The 12742-nt window shown below is 34.8% G+C and overlaps 1 protein-coding gene across 1 annotated transcript in view; it reads right to left on the reverse strand.

Annotated features, from left to right (window-relative positions):
* Window positions 1-12742, reverse strand: part of LOC106473234 (zinc finger protein 708-like) — a 37995-nt gene that overhangs the window by 5601 nt on the left and 19652 nt on the right. The window contains exons 4-6 of the mRNA XM_022401708.1: window positions 11253-11358; window positions 8307-8764; window positions 1587-1731 (exon numbers count right to left, since the gene is read on the reverse strand). Of these exons, the coding sequence (XP_022257416.1) occupies window positions 1587-1731; window positions 8307-8764; window positions 11253-11358 (709 nt within the window). The remainder of the gene's footprint in view (window positions 1-1586; window positions 1732-8306; window positions 8765-11252; window positions 11359-12742) is intronic.

Here is a 12742-nt window from a genome sequence, read left to right on the forward strand (position 1 = left end):
TAAAGGAGACTGCGAGCTCCTGGCAACCATCCCAATCTGCCCCTGAGTGTTACCATGATTATCTCCTGAATGTTACATGATTATCTCCTGAATGTTACCATGATTATCTACTCAATGTTACCATGATTATCTACTGAATGTTACCATGATTATCTACTGAATGTTACCATGATTATCTACTCAATGTTACCATGATTGTCTGCTGAATGTTACTCGACAATGATACTTGACAAGAATACACTCTCTACAGACAACTTGTGCCTGTTTAACTGTGAGCTCAGGACAAGAACCACATTTTACAACAAAAATTCTCAACAATGATACTTTTTTTTAAATAATAAAATTAAGAGAAAATCAATTAAAAACCATCTCTACACCATAATCCTGTTAAATTTCCATGACCGAGATAATACTGTGAATGTTTATTTTCTACCTTTGTTTATTTTGTCTCAAATATATGCCTGTGTACAGATTCTGGCACAAAACTAATTTTAAGTTCTTTTGAAATATAAAACATAATATTTGTGCAACAGTTAGTAATGAAAAGTGATTTTCCTTCAAAAGTTTTTTACATTTTTTTGGAATCGTATTCAAAACATATAAAACAAATACTTTATGGACAGGTGGACTGCCTCAAAATTAAATGATTATTTTAGAGCAAAGCCACATTGGGCCATCTGATGTGTCCACTGCAGGGAATTTAACCCTGGATGTTAGTGTTGCATGTCTGTAAACTTACTGCTGGCCAACAGGGGGACATTAAATGATTAAAGAACAAATTGATAGTCACTGAAAAACATGTTCCTTATCTCATGAGAAAGGTTTTGATTCCCAACAGGAGACGAAGAACAGTGTTTATTCTAAAGTAAAGTCTTTGATTACTTAAAGGGTATGAATAAAAAACACATAATGCTTATCTCATGGGAAAAGCTTTGTTTCCCAACAGGGCATAAGAAAGAAAGCAAGGTATTCTATGACAATGTACTCCAGATATTTCATTTATTGCTCAAAAAATTCATTGAGACAGTTTTAAAGGAGCTCACAAAGAACTGCTCTTGGTTACACCAAGATTCAGGGAACTTCAAGTAGATACAATAGCACACAGGGCCAATATTTAGAAAAACTGTAAACAGACATTCTAGAGGTTCTGCATACTTTACAATGGACAAATGTGTTCTTCACATGAACATCACCTTGCCCTCTGACTTGTCAAAGTCTGAGTCAGACTGACATTGTCGACTCAATGAGTACAAATATTTTTGTTGTAAGACATCTTATGTTTTTTCTGTTAAATTTTACATTTTACTAAAAGACTGCCACATTTTAGTAAATTCAAAACTATAGTCAACATTCTGGACTTGGTCCAATGGACCTACCTCACTCATATTTGGTTAAATAAATTATGATTAATCTACTGAATAAGTAAAACAAATGTTAGAAAATAATTTTGTAAAAATATTGAGTTGTCAAGTAAAAATGTTTGTTTTTTATTACAGATAATTACAAAACAACAAAACGAGTAATTAAAAAATTTGTTATGTTTAAACTAAAAACCACTGCAAGATCGTTTTATAAATAGTTCTTACTAGTTAGGGACGAGATATGTGGAAATTGTCTGAGGCACCATTCACACGACAAATTTTTCGTGTCATCTCCTACACGTGATCGTCTTCCTCTCTTTCTGTCCACTCCCTCCGATTGTATAACTACAATTTCTGTAGTCTTTTGATCCTGAGGAAGAAATTTCATTAGGACTCTAAACAGAGGAAAATGTGTTTACAAGTGATACTTATGCATTAGTTACATCTTTAAAAAAACTAGATAAGGAAATGATATAATTCTGTACAAAACATAGTGATGATTTGAGCCTTGGGTAACTTTCTGTCACCTCTTTGTTTAGAACACACTAGAAGAAATAGTTCAATATTTTTTCTACTTAAAATGATTTATTCTTGCCTTCATTAATACAATGAAACAATCTGATATGATATTACTACTAAGAAGAAACAAGTCTTAACAGAAGTCCACCATTTTTTCAACTTCATATTAACTCCTTAAACTCAAGCAGATGCTGCCAGCTTATGGCTGAAAGTTATAATTTTCCTATGCTGAAAATGTATTTCCTATAACTACTTGCCTCTATGCACAAGATTAGCTATTTTGTCCAGTGCTACCCTCTATATCAAATTTTTTGTTATGCATGCCACAAGCCTTCTGCTCCCCCCTAATGGAATTGAATCATTCCAACATATCTCTCATGTAAATCATCAAGCATCGCTTCTCCACCAATGGGAGTGTGACATACATGACACTGGAGGACAGTGAGAAAGAACTGTGAGCATAGGGAAGTACCAATTTGAAATTCATTTTCAGAATAGGAAAATTATAACTTCCGATATAGTACCCCCCCAAACCATGTAATTATATATGTAACTTATACCCACAAAGTATAAAAGTGGGTAAAACAATGGATGTGCCCCTAGGTGTAGAGTGGCTAGGGCACAACAGACCATACTCGGTAAGTCAACTACATCCAAAACCCATGGTAAAACAATTGATGTGCCCCTAGGTGTAGAGTGCCTAGGGTGCAACAGACCATACTCGGTAAGTCAACTACATCCAAAACCCATGGTAAAACAATGGATGTGCCCCTAGGTGTAGAGTGGCTAGGGCACAACAGACCATACTTGGTAAGTCAACTACATCCAAAACCCATGGTAAAACAATGGATGTGCCCCTATGTGTAGAGTGGCTAGGGCACAACAGACCGTACTCGGTAAGTCAACTACATCCAAAACCCAAAACTCTGCACTGAATAGTTATACCCATCTTTGTATGGAACCCATTCAGGAGGGTGCCTCCATGGTAGACCACCCCAGAGGCTTGGAACTGGAAAGTGATAAGGACTCCGATAATCCACTAGAAGAAAGGGAGGTGAGAACACAGTAGAAAGTCCAGAGGAATGTCATCACCTGAGACAGTGTAATGGGTGACCATGAAATCCTATTTTGAAAACCAGACCATACTGATTTATTCAATACAAGGCATGAGAGGGATGGGCAGCTATACCCGTCTGCTTTATCCATGCAATTCATGGGTAGTACAGTCTGGAATGGACAAGATTATGAAGCAATTACATCGTGAGGTTATTCACCTACAAGCGATTGTGTGGAACACCCCATCTCAACAGTGAGCATTGGGAAGTCATGGAAGATAAAGCACGACTCAACATGGCTGTACAGTGCAGATTTCAAATTGAGGAATACCTGGTCAGGCACCACCAAAGCGGGATCAATATAATGAGTAAATGTAGCAAGGTCCCTGAAAAGACAAGAAAAATATTAATATATAAACTTACCCAGTCAAAGTTGCACTGAAGCCTGAAGAACGGGCAGAGGTAGAAGACAAAAACCCGATGAAGAAAAAACTGTAATATGGTGTAAATAATGGGAGACGAACATATTAGGTGTAGTTCACATGTCCAAAAGTAAGATTTTCTCCAATAGCCAACAAAGACGAGATGCAAGGTAAAAAGTGAGGTGTTGAATCTGATGAGAATATACCTGGAACAAATTCCGGGAGGACAAAAAGGAGGAATAAGTCAATAAAAATCAAAAGCTGATGAACTCAATTGGTGAAGGTAGATGGGGAAAGATCACAAATAGAGGAAGACTGCCAAGAGATAAAGAGTCTGGAACGAATACCACAGAAGAAAGCCATGTGGGCAATATAACAAAGAAGAGTACGGACCAGACATAGAAGCCTACCTGGATCAGGACAAGGGTAGAGATGAGAAATAGAAGGAAAGGAAATAGATGAAAATGAGGAGTTACCCTTCCTAGCTACCAAGGTCTTTGGGAGGAAGGAACAATCAGGATAAATGGAAAGATAGATAGGGTGGTAAAGTGTACGTGAAACATCAATAGCAAACAAATCAGACCTTTGACGTCCACATGGTAAGAGGAAAAGGAAATATGTTTTAAGGGAAAGGTGAAACATGGAACACAAGGAAAGTGGTTCAAAAAGAGGTAAAGTGAAGAAATGGAGGACCACATTAATATCCCAGTTTGGAAGAGTAGGCTGTCTGGAGGGAAGATGAATCTAGAAGGAAAGCATTAACATGGTAAATACAGGGAGGAAAAATATCAATGGTATCTAGAAAAATGAAAGGTATGAGATAAGGCAGCCCGATAACCTGAGAGCAAGAACCCCGAAGACCCCAGGTCAAAAAAACCATGTGAGAAACTCTGCCACTTGAGACACAGTTGGTCAGTCAGCAGGGAATCCCTGAGTCACAAACCAACTGTGGAAGACTTTCCATTTGCGCTGATACACCTCCATTGAAGAAGGACACATGGAACGAGCTAAAAGGAAAGCTATTCGACAGGAGAAACCTGATCTCCTCACCAAGGACCGGATAAAAGGCAGGCATAAAGATGAAGGACGTGAATGGCTTGATGTAGAACAGGTGACCGAGGTTGACAAATAAGGGAGGGAGACAAAAGAACAGTATTGGTTGAGGAGGCCAATAAGGAGCGATCAGAAGGACTCAACACAGAGTGGTATGGAGCAGAGAGATCACTAGAAGAAGTAACTGAATAGGAGGATAAACATAAAGAAATGTGTGGTATCAATCCTGGCTGAAGGCATTGACAGCCAGAGCCAGAGGATGAGGTACCCGAGACCAAATGCATCTATGTGGGGAAAACACCACTGACTGCAAAGCCACCAAAAAACAAGGGGGATATAAAAACCACTCCGTTGGATATATTTGGTTGGGGCAGGAAAGACAATCTGCTACAAGATTGAAAGCACCCAGAACGTGACATGAATGTAGTGCGTGTGGGCCCAATATAGTAGATCCTAAATTCGGAAACAGAGAGATCTTGACCCGGTGCCCCCTTGGTGATTGATATGTACTAACACCGTAGAATTGTCAGAAGTTGAATGACATGTTTATAACCAATAGAAAGAGCAGATTTTGCACTATTCAGTTACAGCCTAAAGAAACCTCTAACTCTGTATGGATCTGTAGTATGAAACAGAAAATAAGTATAGTCCATTGTTCTCTTGAGGGGTATGTAATGTTTGGCAAGTGTTTCTCACCTTATATGTATTAGTTTGCTAAACAGTAAGATTACATTTAGGTTTTACATTTATTCCTTAATTAATTAATTAATTATGTATTTATTTATTTATTTGAGTTTTTAAATACATATTTGAAATGTTTATGATTTTTATACATTTAACTTGTAGTTTGGCTTATCAAAAGCAAGATGGCGTCATTCGCGTGTGCGAGAGTAAGTGTTTGGAATTTGTGCATGAGACTTGCCCATAGTCATCTTATAATAAACAACAGAGCACTGCGTGGGACATGTTGTGGATATTGGGATACTGAATAAAAGACAAAGAATTGGAAATGAAAATCAAAAATAAACTACAAGTGAAAAAATAAAGACGTGAAATTATGCATATGACTAAAAAGAAATATGAGAACTATTCTTCAAAAATTTAAAAAGTATGTACTTCCATTTCTTAACTTTAAACATTTTATTGCATTGAATGTTGATGATGATATCTGAAGTTAATGATATAATAAAGAAAATGGAAACAAAATATAAACATTTACCTTAAAAATCTTTTGATATTCATTTAGGAGGTTCTAGAGATTATGCTAATGAAATGTGAAAACTGTAAAATGAATAAAAGTATTTTTATACTTGAAATGAAAATCAGATTGCATGTGAACTTTTCAGATTAAATAATGAATGTTTTATTATAAATAGTAGAAAAAATCAAAATTAAATATTTTATTTTTCTAAAAGTACATAATCTTAGGACCGTTCAAGTCAAATTTAAAACTATTTCATTAACTAGTTTAATTTTATGAAGAACTTTCACAAAAGTCACATACCTACTTACAATGTAAGTAGGTTGCAGTTAAAGGGTTAACCAGTCCACCCAAGCAGACACTAGAAGGAGCTACCGAGTATGGCTGGGAACTACCGAGTATGGCTGGCCGACTACAGTTCAGAATGAGCCAGAAGAAAGCCAGCTGTCCACATAATGGTGGAATAGAAACCCCAGAGCATGAAGATGGCGAGCAACAACTCTGATAAGCCAAAAGAAAACATTAGGGACAGAAGCAAGCTCAACGGGTAGGGGGAGCAAAACTGATAAACCATCACGTGATGGATGAACCGAAGATACGGATGAGACTGTGGTGATAAGTCTTGCCAATGTCCATCTTGGTCATCAATAAGCCTAGAGAAAATGCCTACTATATGGTGATAAATGACTTCATGGTAAAACGGGGCAGTTGAACAAAGCGATTGAGGTGGGACATATAGACGACAGCCCTCCAGTTCCCAGTTTTCTTGGGAAAAACGAAGTCTGGAATAAAAACCTGGAGAAGGATGTAAAACAGGTTTGATGGTCTGCTGAGATAGCAGTTCCTGAACTTTCTACAACAGATGATTGCTGGTCTTGGGATCCTGAGGCGGAGGAAGAGAAACAAGTATAGGAGACACAGGATAAAACTTGAAGAACCCCATGATCCTTCACAAAAGGATGTGAGTGATGAAAAAAAATGTGCAAGCTGAGTGCCCACCGGACCAGAACCTACTGGGTAGTAACCGACGCTATCGGCGACATGATGAGCGTCATCAAAAGAAAACGATGAGATGAAGCACCCCAAAAAAAGGGACAGGTAAGGGATGGGAAATGGTAACCAGTGCCATATTCAAAGGATACGGGAGCTGCATCTCACAGGCAAAATGGAACCTAACAATTATTAGTCCAGAAAAGGACAGTCTGCATGATGATATGTAAGAGCAAACTGATCTGAAGCCTATGGGGAACGAGGCGAGGCATGCTAACCCCATTACTTAATTGTATGGCAAATTGGTCATCATGTACCCGAATATACGAAGAAGGGGGGAAAAAAACCAAGTAGGGATTGGAAGATTGGTCATGTAGTAAGGTAGGATTGGTCATGGGAAATAGGGTAAAGGGATAAAATGTCACATACCTGAGAAACGAAATCCAAGAAGACCATATTAGGCCTAATTTAACTCCTCAGGTGAGGCATGGGAAGGCACAGAAAAATCAGGAGGTGAAAATACACAATCCAAGTATTCATCCATCTGAACAGGCTCAACTTGTTTGGGAGGAAGTGGGGCGAGGTCCGGAGACAGAGATTGACCCATGTAACGTTCAATCTCCCGGCAAATAAATGCATATAATTCCCCCGCCAAGTCGCCCACACTTGAGGCCTGAGACATAGTGTTAGTCTCAGATGTGAACTCCGAATTGGTAACATGAACTTTGGAATTCATAATGAGGAAGAGTCAACCAATAATCAAATAAAAATGCAACTGTAATAAACTGGGATTAAAGTGAAGTTAAGAAACTAGAAGTAAAAATAAATGAAGACCACTTCGTGAGTATACTAAAGAGGAACATGAAACTCAAACAAAAAGGAACACATCCTAGCGCAAGCACTGCCAAACGAGAAGTGATAGTTTGGTAGATGTATATAGAGGGAGTCACATGTATCACGTATGTCATGCTCCTATTGGTGGAGAAGTGACGCATGATGATTTACATGAGGGGAGCAGAAGGCGTGTGGAATGCATAACGAAAAAATTTGCATATAGAGGGCAGCACTGGACGAGAATAGCTAATCTTGTGAGTGGAGGGAAGTACCGTATCAGAAATCCCAATTTATTCATCGGACGATGACAGCGTCCGATAACAAACTAATCCAAACCACGTTACTATAGGCAAAATTAAGATTGAAATTTTATAAGGTATGGTGATAATTATTAGGAAATCAGGTAAATAATTCCAGCAAAATATGCAAAAAAATTACAGGCTTAAAGAGTTAATACCTTCACTGTAGCAGCAATGCTTATCCCCTGTGCTTAGTTTTTTTCTTAATTTTGTATAACATATAAAGCCACTAGATATGAACAATTAAAAAACTAAAACAAATCTTGTATCTATTAATAATTAATGTTCATATTTTAATTTGAAAATTGGCATAATACTATTAAAATACACATAAGTTGATAAATAACCACAATTATAACATTATATCTACTTTATTTTCCCTAATTAAAAGGTTCTGGTTTTGTTTTAAATCTTTTGAAAAATGAAATTTTGACATTCTAAATTCTATCTATTCAATCAAGTGACAGTTATCATTTTGAATAAAATTTTTATTTTAGTCTATAAAGATGATATTCAATAATTTGTAAAACAGTTTTTTTTTTCAATTCAGTCTATGATTAAAATAGGCTTACTATATTATCAGCACTATCTTCATTAACAAGGTCGGCAACTTCCTCGTCTGAATCAGATTCATCATTTGATTCTATGATATCTGTAATGTTTTCACTGTTACTAGTATTAGAGGCTTTTGGGCTGCTATTCTGAGATATGTCAGTGTTTGTAACTTTGGAAGAATTACTGATTTTAGTTACATCTTTGGGGTCTGTCCATGATTTTATGTCACTACTTGTGCTTTGAGCCTCACACGGCTGTGTCTCAAACGTAGACGACTGCTCTGATGAATCCATCAGCACTGCTGCTGCTGGAGGTAAAGAAGGAGAAACTGGAGAAAGTTTCTGGATATCTGATGATGGATGTGTGTGTGAAGGAGCAGAAGAATTGAGAGAGGGATCAGGAAGAGTATTTCCCGAGAGATATACGAGAGACTGATCAGTTGACAAGGTTCCATTTTCTCGATACACTGTAGTACCTATAAATTTAATATATAGTTATTTACTTACAATTCTAATTTTAGAAAAAAAACTATGGTAAAAAAATGCTGGTATTTTTTTCTGTACTTTTTTAATAGATACAAGTAAAAAAATATCTGGACATACAAGTAACAGATTCTGAATATCTTGCTTAAAATATAAACTTCTGTTACTTCTGGCAGAGTATACCGTACCATGGGCTTCAAGAAATGCATAGAAACTGAAGTAAATAATTTGTCATGAAATCAGTAAGACACAGTTTTGATCAAACACTTGCTATTTATGACCAACTCTCATTTTACAAAAGTAAAATATACTTTCTAATTGCCATTTACGAAAGAACTGATGAAATAAATGCAGATAAAATTGAAACATTTTTGAATCTATTTCTTGTTGTATAGTTGTATTACTGTAATCAACCATCCATTACGTCAAAATCAGAGCTACACGAGACAAACCACAATACAGTCTTGGTGAATAAGCATCTGCTACTGTCTCCTTAACAATATGGTGCCTAAAACAGCCAACAAACTTCTGAGGTATACCCAATCAGATACACCAATGCACAGTTCTGCCAATCACAACATTGTACAGTTTCACCAATCACAACATTGTACAGTTCCACCAATCACAATTTCGCTTAGATTTTATTTTTATTATGCCACTATTTAGATAAACATGCACTTATTAAATCATCTAATTAAATTAATTCAGCTGTAATTTTACACATCATTAAATTAATAAAATCCTGTTGTGTTTATAATCTTTTTTGTACATTACTGACTATTATTGATTATTTGAAAAACATGATTATAGTTTTAGTGAAAATATTTCCAAAATTAATACTGCCTACAGCAACTAAGTATGTATGCAACAACCATGATTATTTAAACTTTTATTTCTTTATTCTGCTTGTGGCTCATGACTAGAGAATTTTGTTACAAATAAACACTATCATTACATCCTTGCATTATTAAAAGGAAGCAGACATCTTTATCTAGGTATTTCTATGCGCCTCCACAGACAGAATTATTTATCTTATTTCATTTAAATTTTTTAACTTTTTCTGTTGTATGTTTAGTTATGTGGTACCACACTTTTGGCTGCTGCACTCAATTAATTGGCTTCTGTTATTTTCTGTCTATCTGGATTTTGACATATAAGAGTCAAATCTGAATGCTGGTACACAGCAGAAGAAAATAAATACTGTTCATACATATATACGGAATACAAATACTGTTCCTACATATACACGGAACACAAATACTGTTCTTACATATACATGGAACACAAATACTGTTCTTACGTATACACAGAATACAAATACTGTTCTTACATATACACGAAACACAAATACTTTTCTTACATATACACGGAACACAAATACTGTTCTTACATATACACAGAACACAATTACTGTTCTTACATATATATGGAACACAAATACTGTTCTTACATATACATGGAACACAAACACTGTTCTTACATATACATGGAACACAAACACTGTTCTTACATATACACGGAACACAAATACTGTTCTTACATATACATGGAACACAATTACTGTTCTTACATATATATGGAACACAAATACTGTTCTTACATATACATGGAACACAAACATTGTTCTTACATATACACAGAATACAAATACTGTTCATACATATACACAGAATACAAATACTGTTCACACACATATATATGGAATACAAATACTGTTCATACATATACATAGAATACAAATACTGTTCTTACATATACACAGGAACACAAATACTGTTCATACATATACACAGAATACAAATACTGTTCCTATATATACACAGAACACAAATACTGTTCTGACATATACACAGAATACAAATACTGTTCATACATATACACGGAACACAAATACTGTTCACACAGATATATGGAATACAAATACTGTTGATACATATACACAGAATACAAATACTGTTCTTACATATACACATAACACAAATACTGTTCATACATATACACTGAATACAAATACTGTTCCTATATATACACACACAGAACACAAATACTATTCTGACATATACACAGAATACAAATGCTGTTCTTACATATACATGGAATACAAATACTGTTCATACACATGCACGGAATACAAATACTGTTCTTACATATACACAGAATACAAATACTGTTCTTACATGTACACGGAATATAAATACTGTTCATACATATACACAGAATACAAATACTATTCATACATATACACAGAATACAAATACTGTTCATACATATACACAAAATACAAATATTGTTCACACACACATATACAGACAATACATCCACTAATGAAAACATTTTATTGTAAAACAAACCATTTATTTTTATCCCAAACATGTTACGTAAACACGACATCAGGATAAGAAGACGGTATCTCTGAGAAATATTCTTCTAATACTGCGTGTTTCAACTCTTACTCTATACTTTGTTACAAAAAATAAGAACCTTGGAATTCATCATGAGTGGAAAAGGAACCAGCTGTTGTCATAAATGCTGTTTTCTCCTCTTGAGAAGGCAAAGAAGATGTCTGTTGCTGGCTTGACAAGGTAAGCTGGAAAAAAAAGGAACAAAAGTGAAAATAAAGTAGTATAAATAAAAGTGAAATGTTCATTTCTGAGTTAGTTAATAACTGGTTATGTCTAGAACTGACCACAGTCTGTCACTGGCATAAATTTACCAGAGAGTTTTTTCACTTAATGCTTCTCAGGCTTTGAAAAGTAAGAACAAGCAAAGAAAATTTTCATCATTCACTTCAAGATAATAACTTGTTTAATACTTTGACTCCGTTCTCTCTACGTCAACAAATGTGCTACTAGCAACACAGGATCAAATCAGCACAAATAATACTAAGATCCATTTGGAATCAAATTTACATGTAATCATATTTGATAGATTAACATATATTTTGACATAGTTCATTGTTAGTTTAAAATATAACACACACAAAAATTATTACAGCTTGTGTCACACACAGATATACATATCAATATAAGTTACAGATTTCAAACGAAGACTTACTTTTTCTCACACCCACACAAGAACACCATAATTAGTTTACTACTTTTTAATAAAACATACCAGTCTTTGTTCTTACACTTTGATTTTTTTCCAAGTAATATAAAATTAAATAAACAAATAATTCAATAAATTTTCATTGATTATGAAGTATGGTGGGAAACTACAAAAAACAACAACAGAAACTAGGAAGATGGTACAAAGTAAACCAGGTCTCCCTGAAACATAATAAAGAAGTCCTCTATCAGGCCAAAAAAAACCAGTCTTCGCAAGAATTTTAGAGATATAAACTATTTAACCTGAACTCTTTCGTGACGGGCTCGGTATAAAATACACAAGTTCGTATACACATTTGCATATGTTAAAGATTTATAATATAACTTTTAATGTAGTACGTGTATCTTCACAAAATTTGGTAGACTTTTAGTAAAAATTACAAGTATTTTGTACACAAAAATCAAAATTTTTAATTAAGTATTTTTACTGTAGATCTGTTTGTGAAAATATCGAGTCTGTTTCATTAATAGTCCAAGTGCAAAATGATTTTCATGTCATGATTAAAAAACTATTATTCATCCTAGATACATTTCATATGTTTGTTTTCAACAAAATTTTATCTGTTAATTTCTTTATCCTAACTATACTGGATCTGTCAATTTGATCGACCTTGTAACCACCATAAAAAATTAGGAAATGAATATAAATTTATGCATTTTTTTGTTCTGGAATACTACAAATTATGACACTAAAACAAAAAATATTTAGTCTAAATAGCTTAAATCTCATCATATAATAAATATATATATATATAAATGTAGAATGTTGACACTACAGAAGTTGCAATGATGTGGGGCACGTGCACTCACGTTACCGTATCCAAGAATATAAATCTGCCCGGTCTTAGCTGTATTTCAGTGGAC

Source organism: Limulus polyphemus, unplaced genomic scaffold (genome assembly GCF_000517525.1).
Source record: "Limulus polyphemus unplaced genomic scaffold, Limulus_polyphemus-2.1.2 Scaffold5993, whole genome shotgun sequence".
NCBI classification, from domain to species: domain Eukaryota; kingdom Metazoa; phylum Arthropoda; class Merostomata; order Xiphosura; family Limulidae; genus Limulus; species Limulus polyphemus.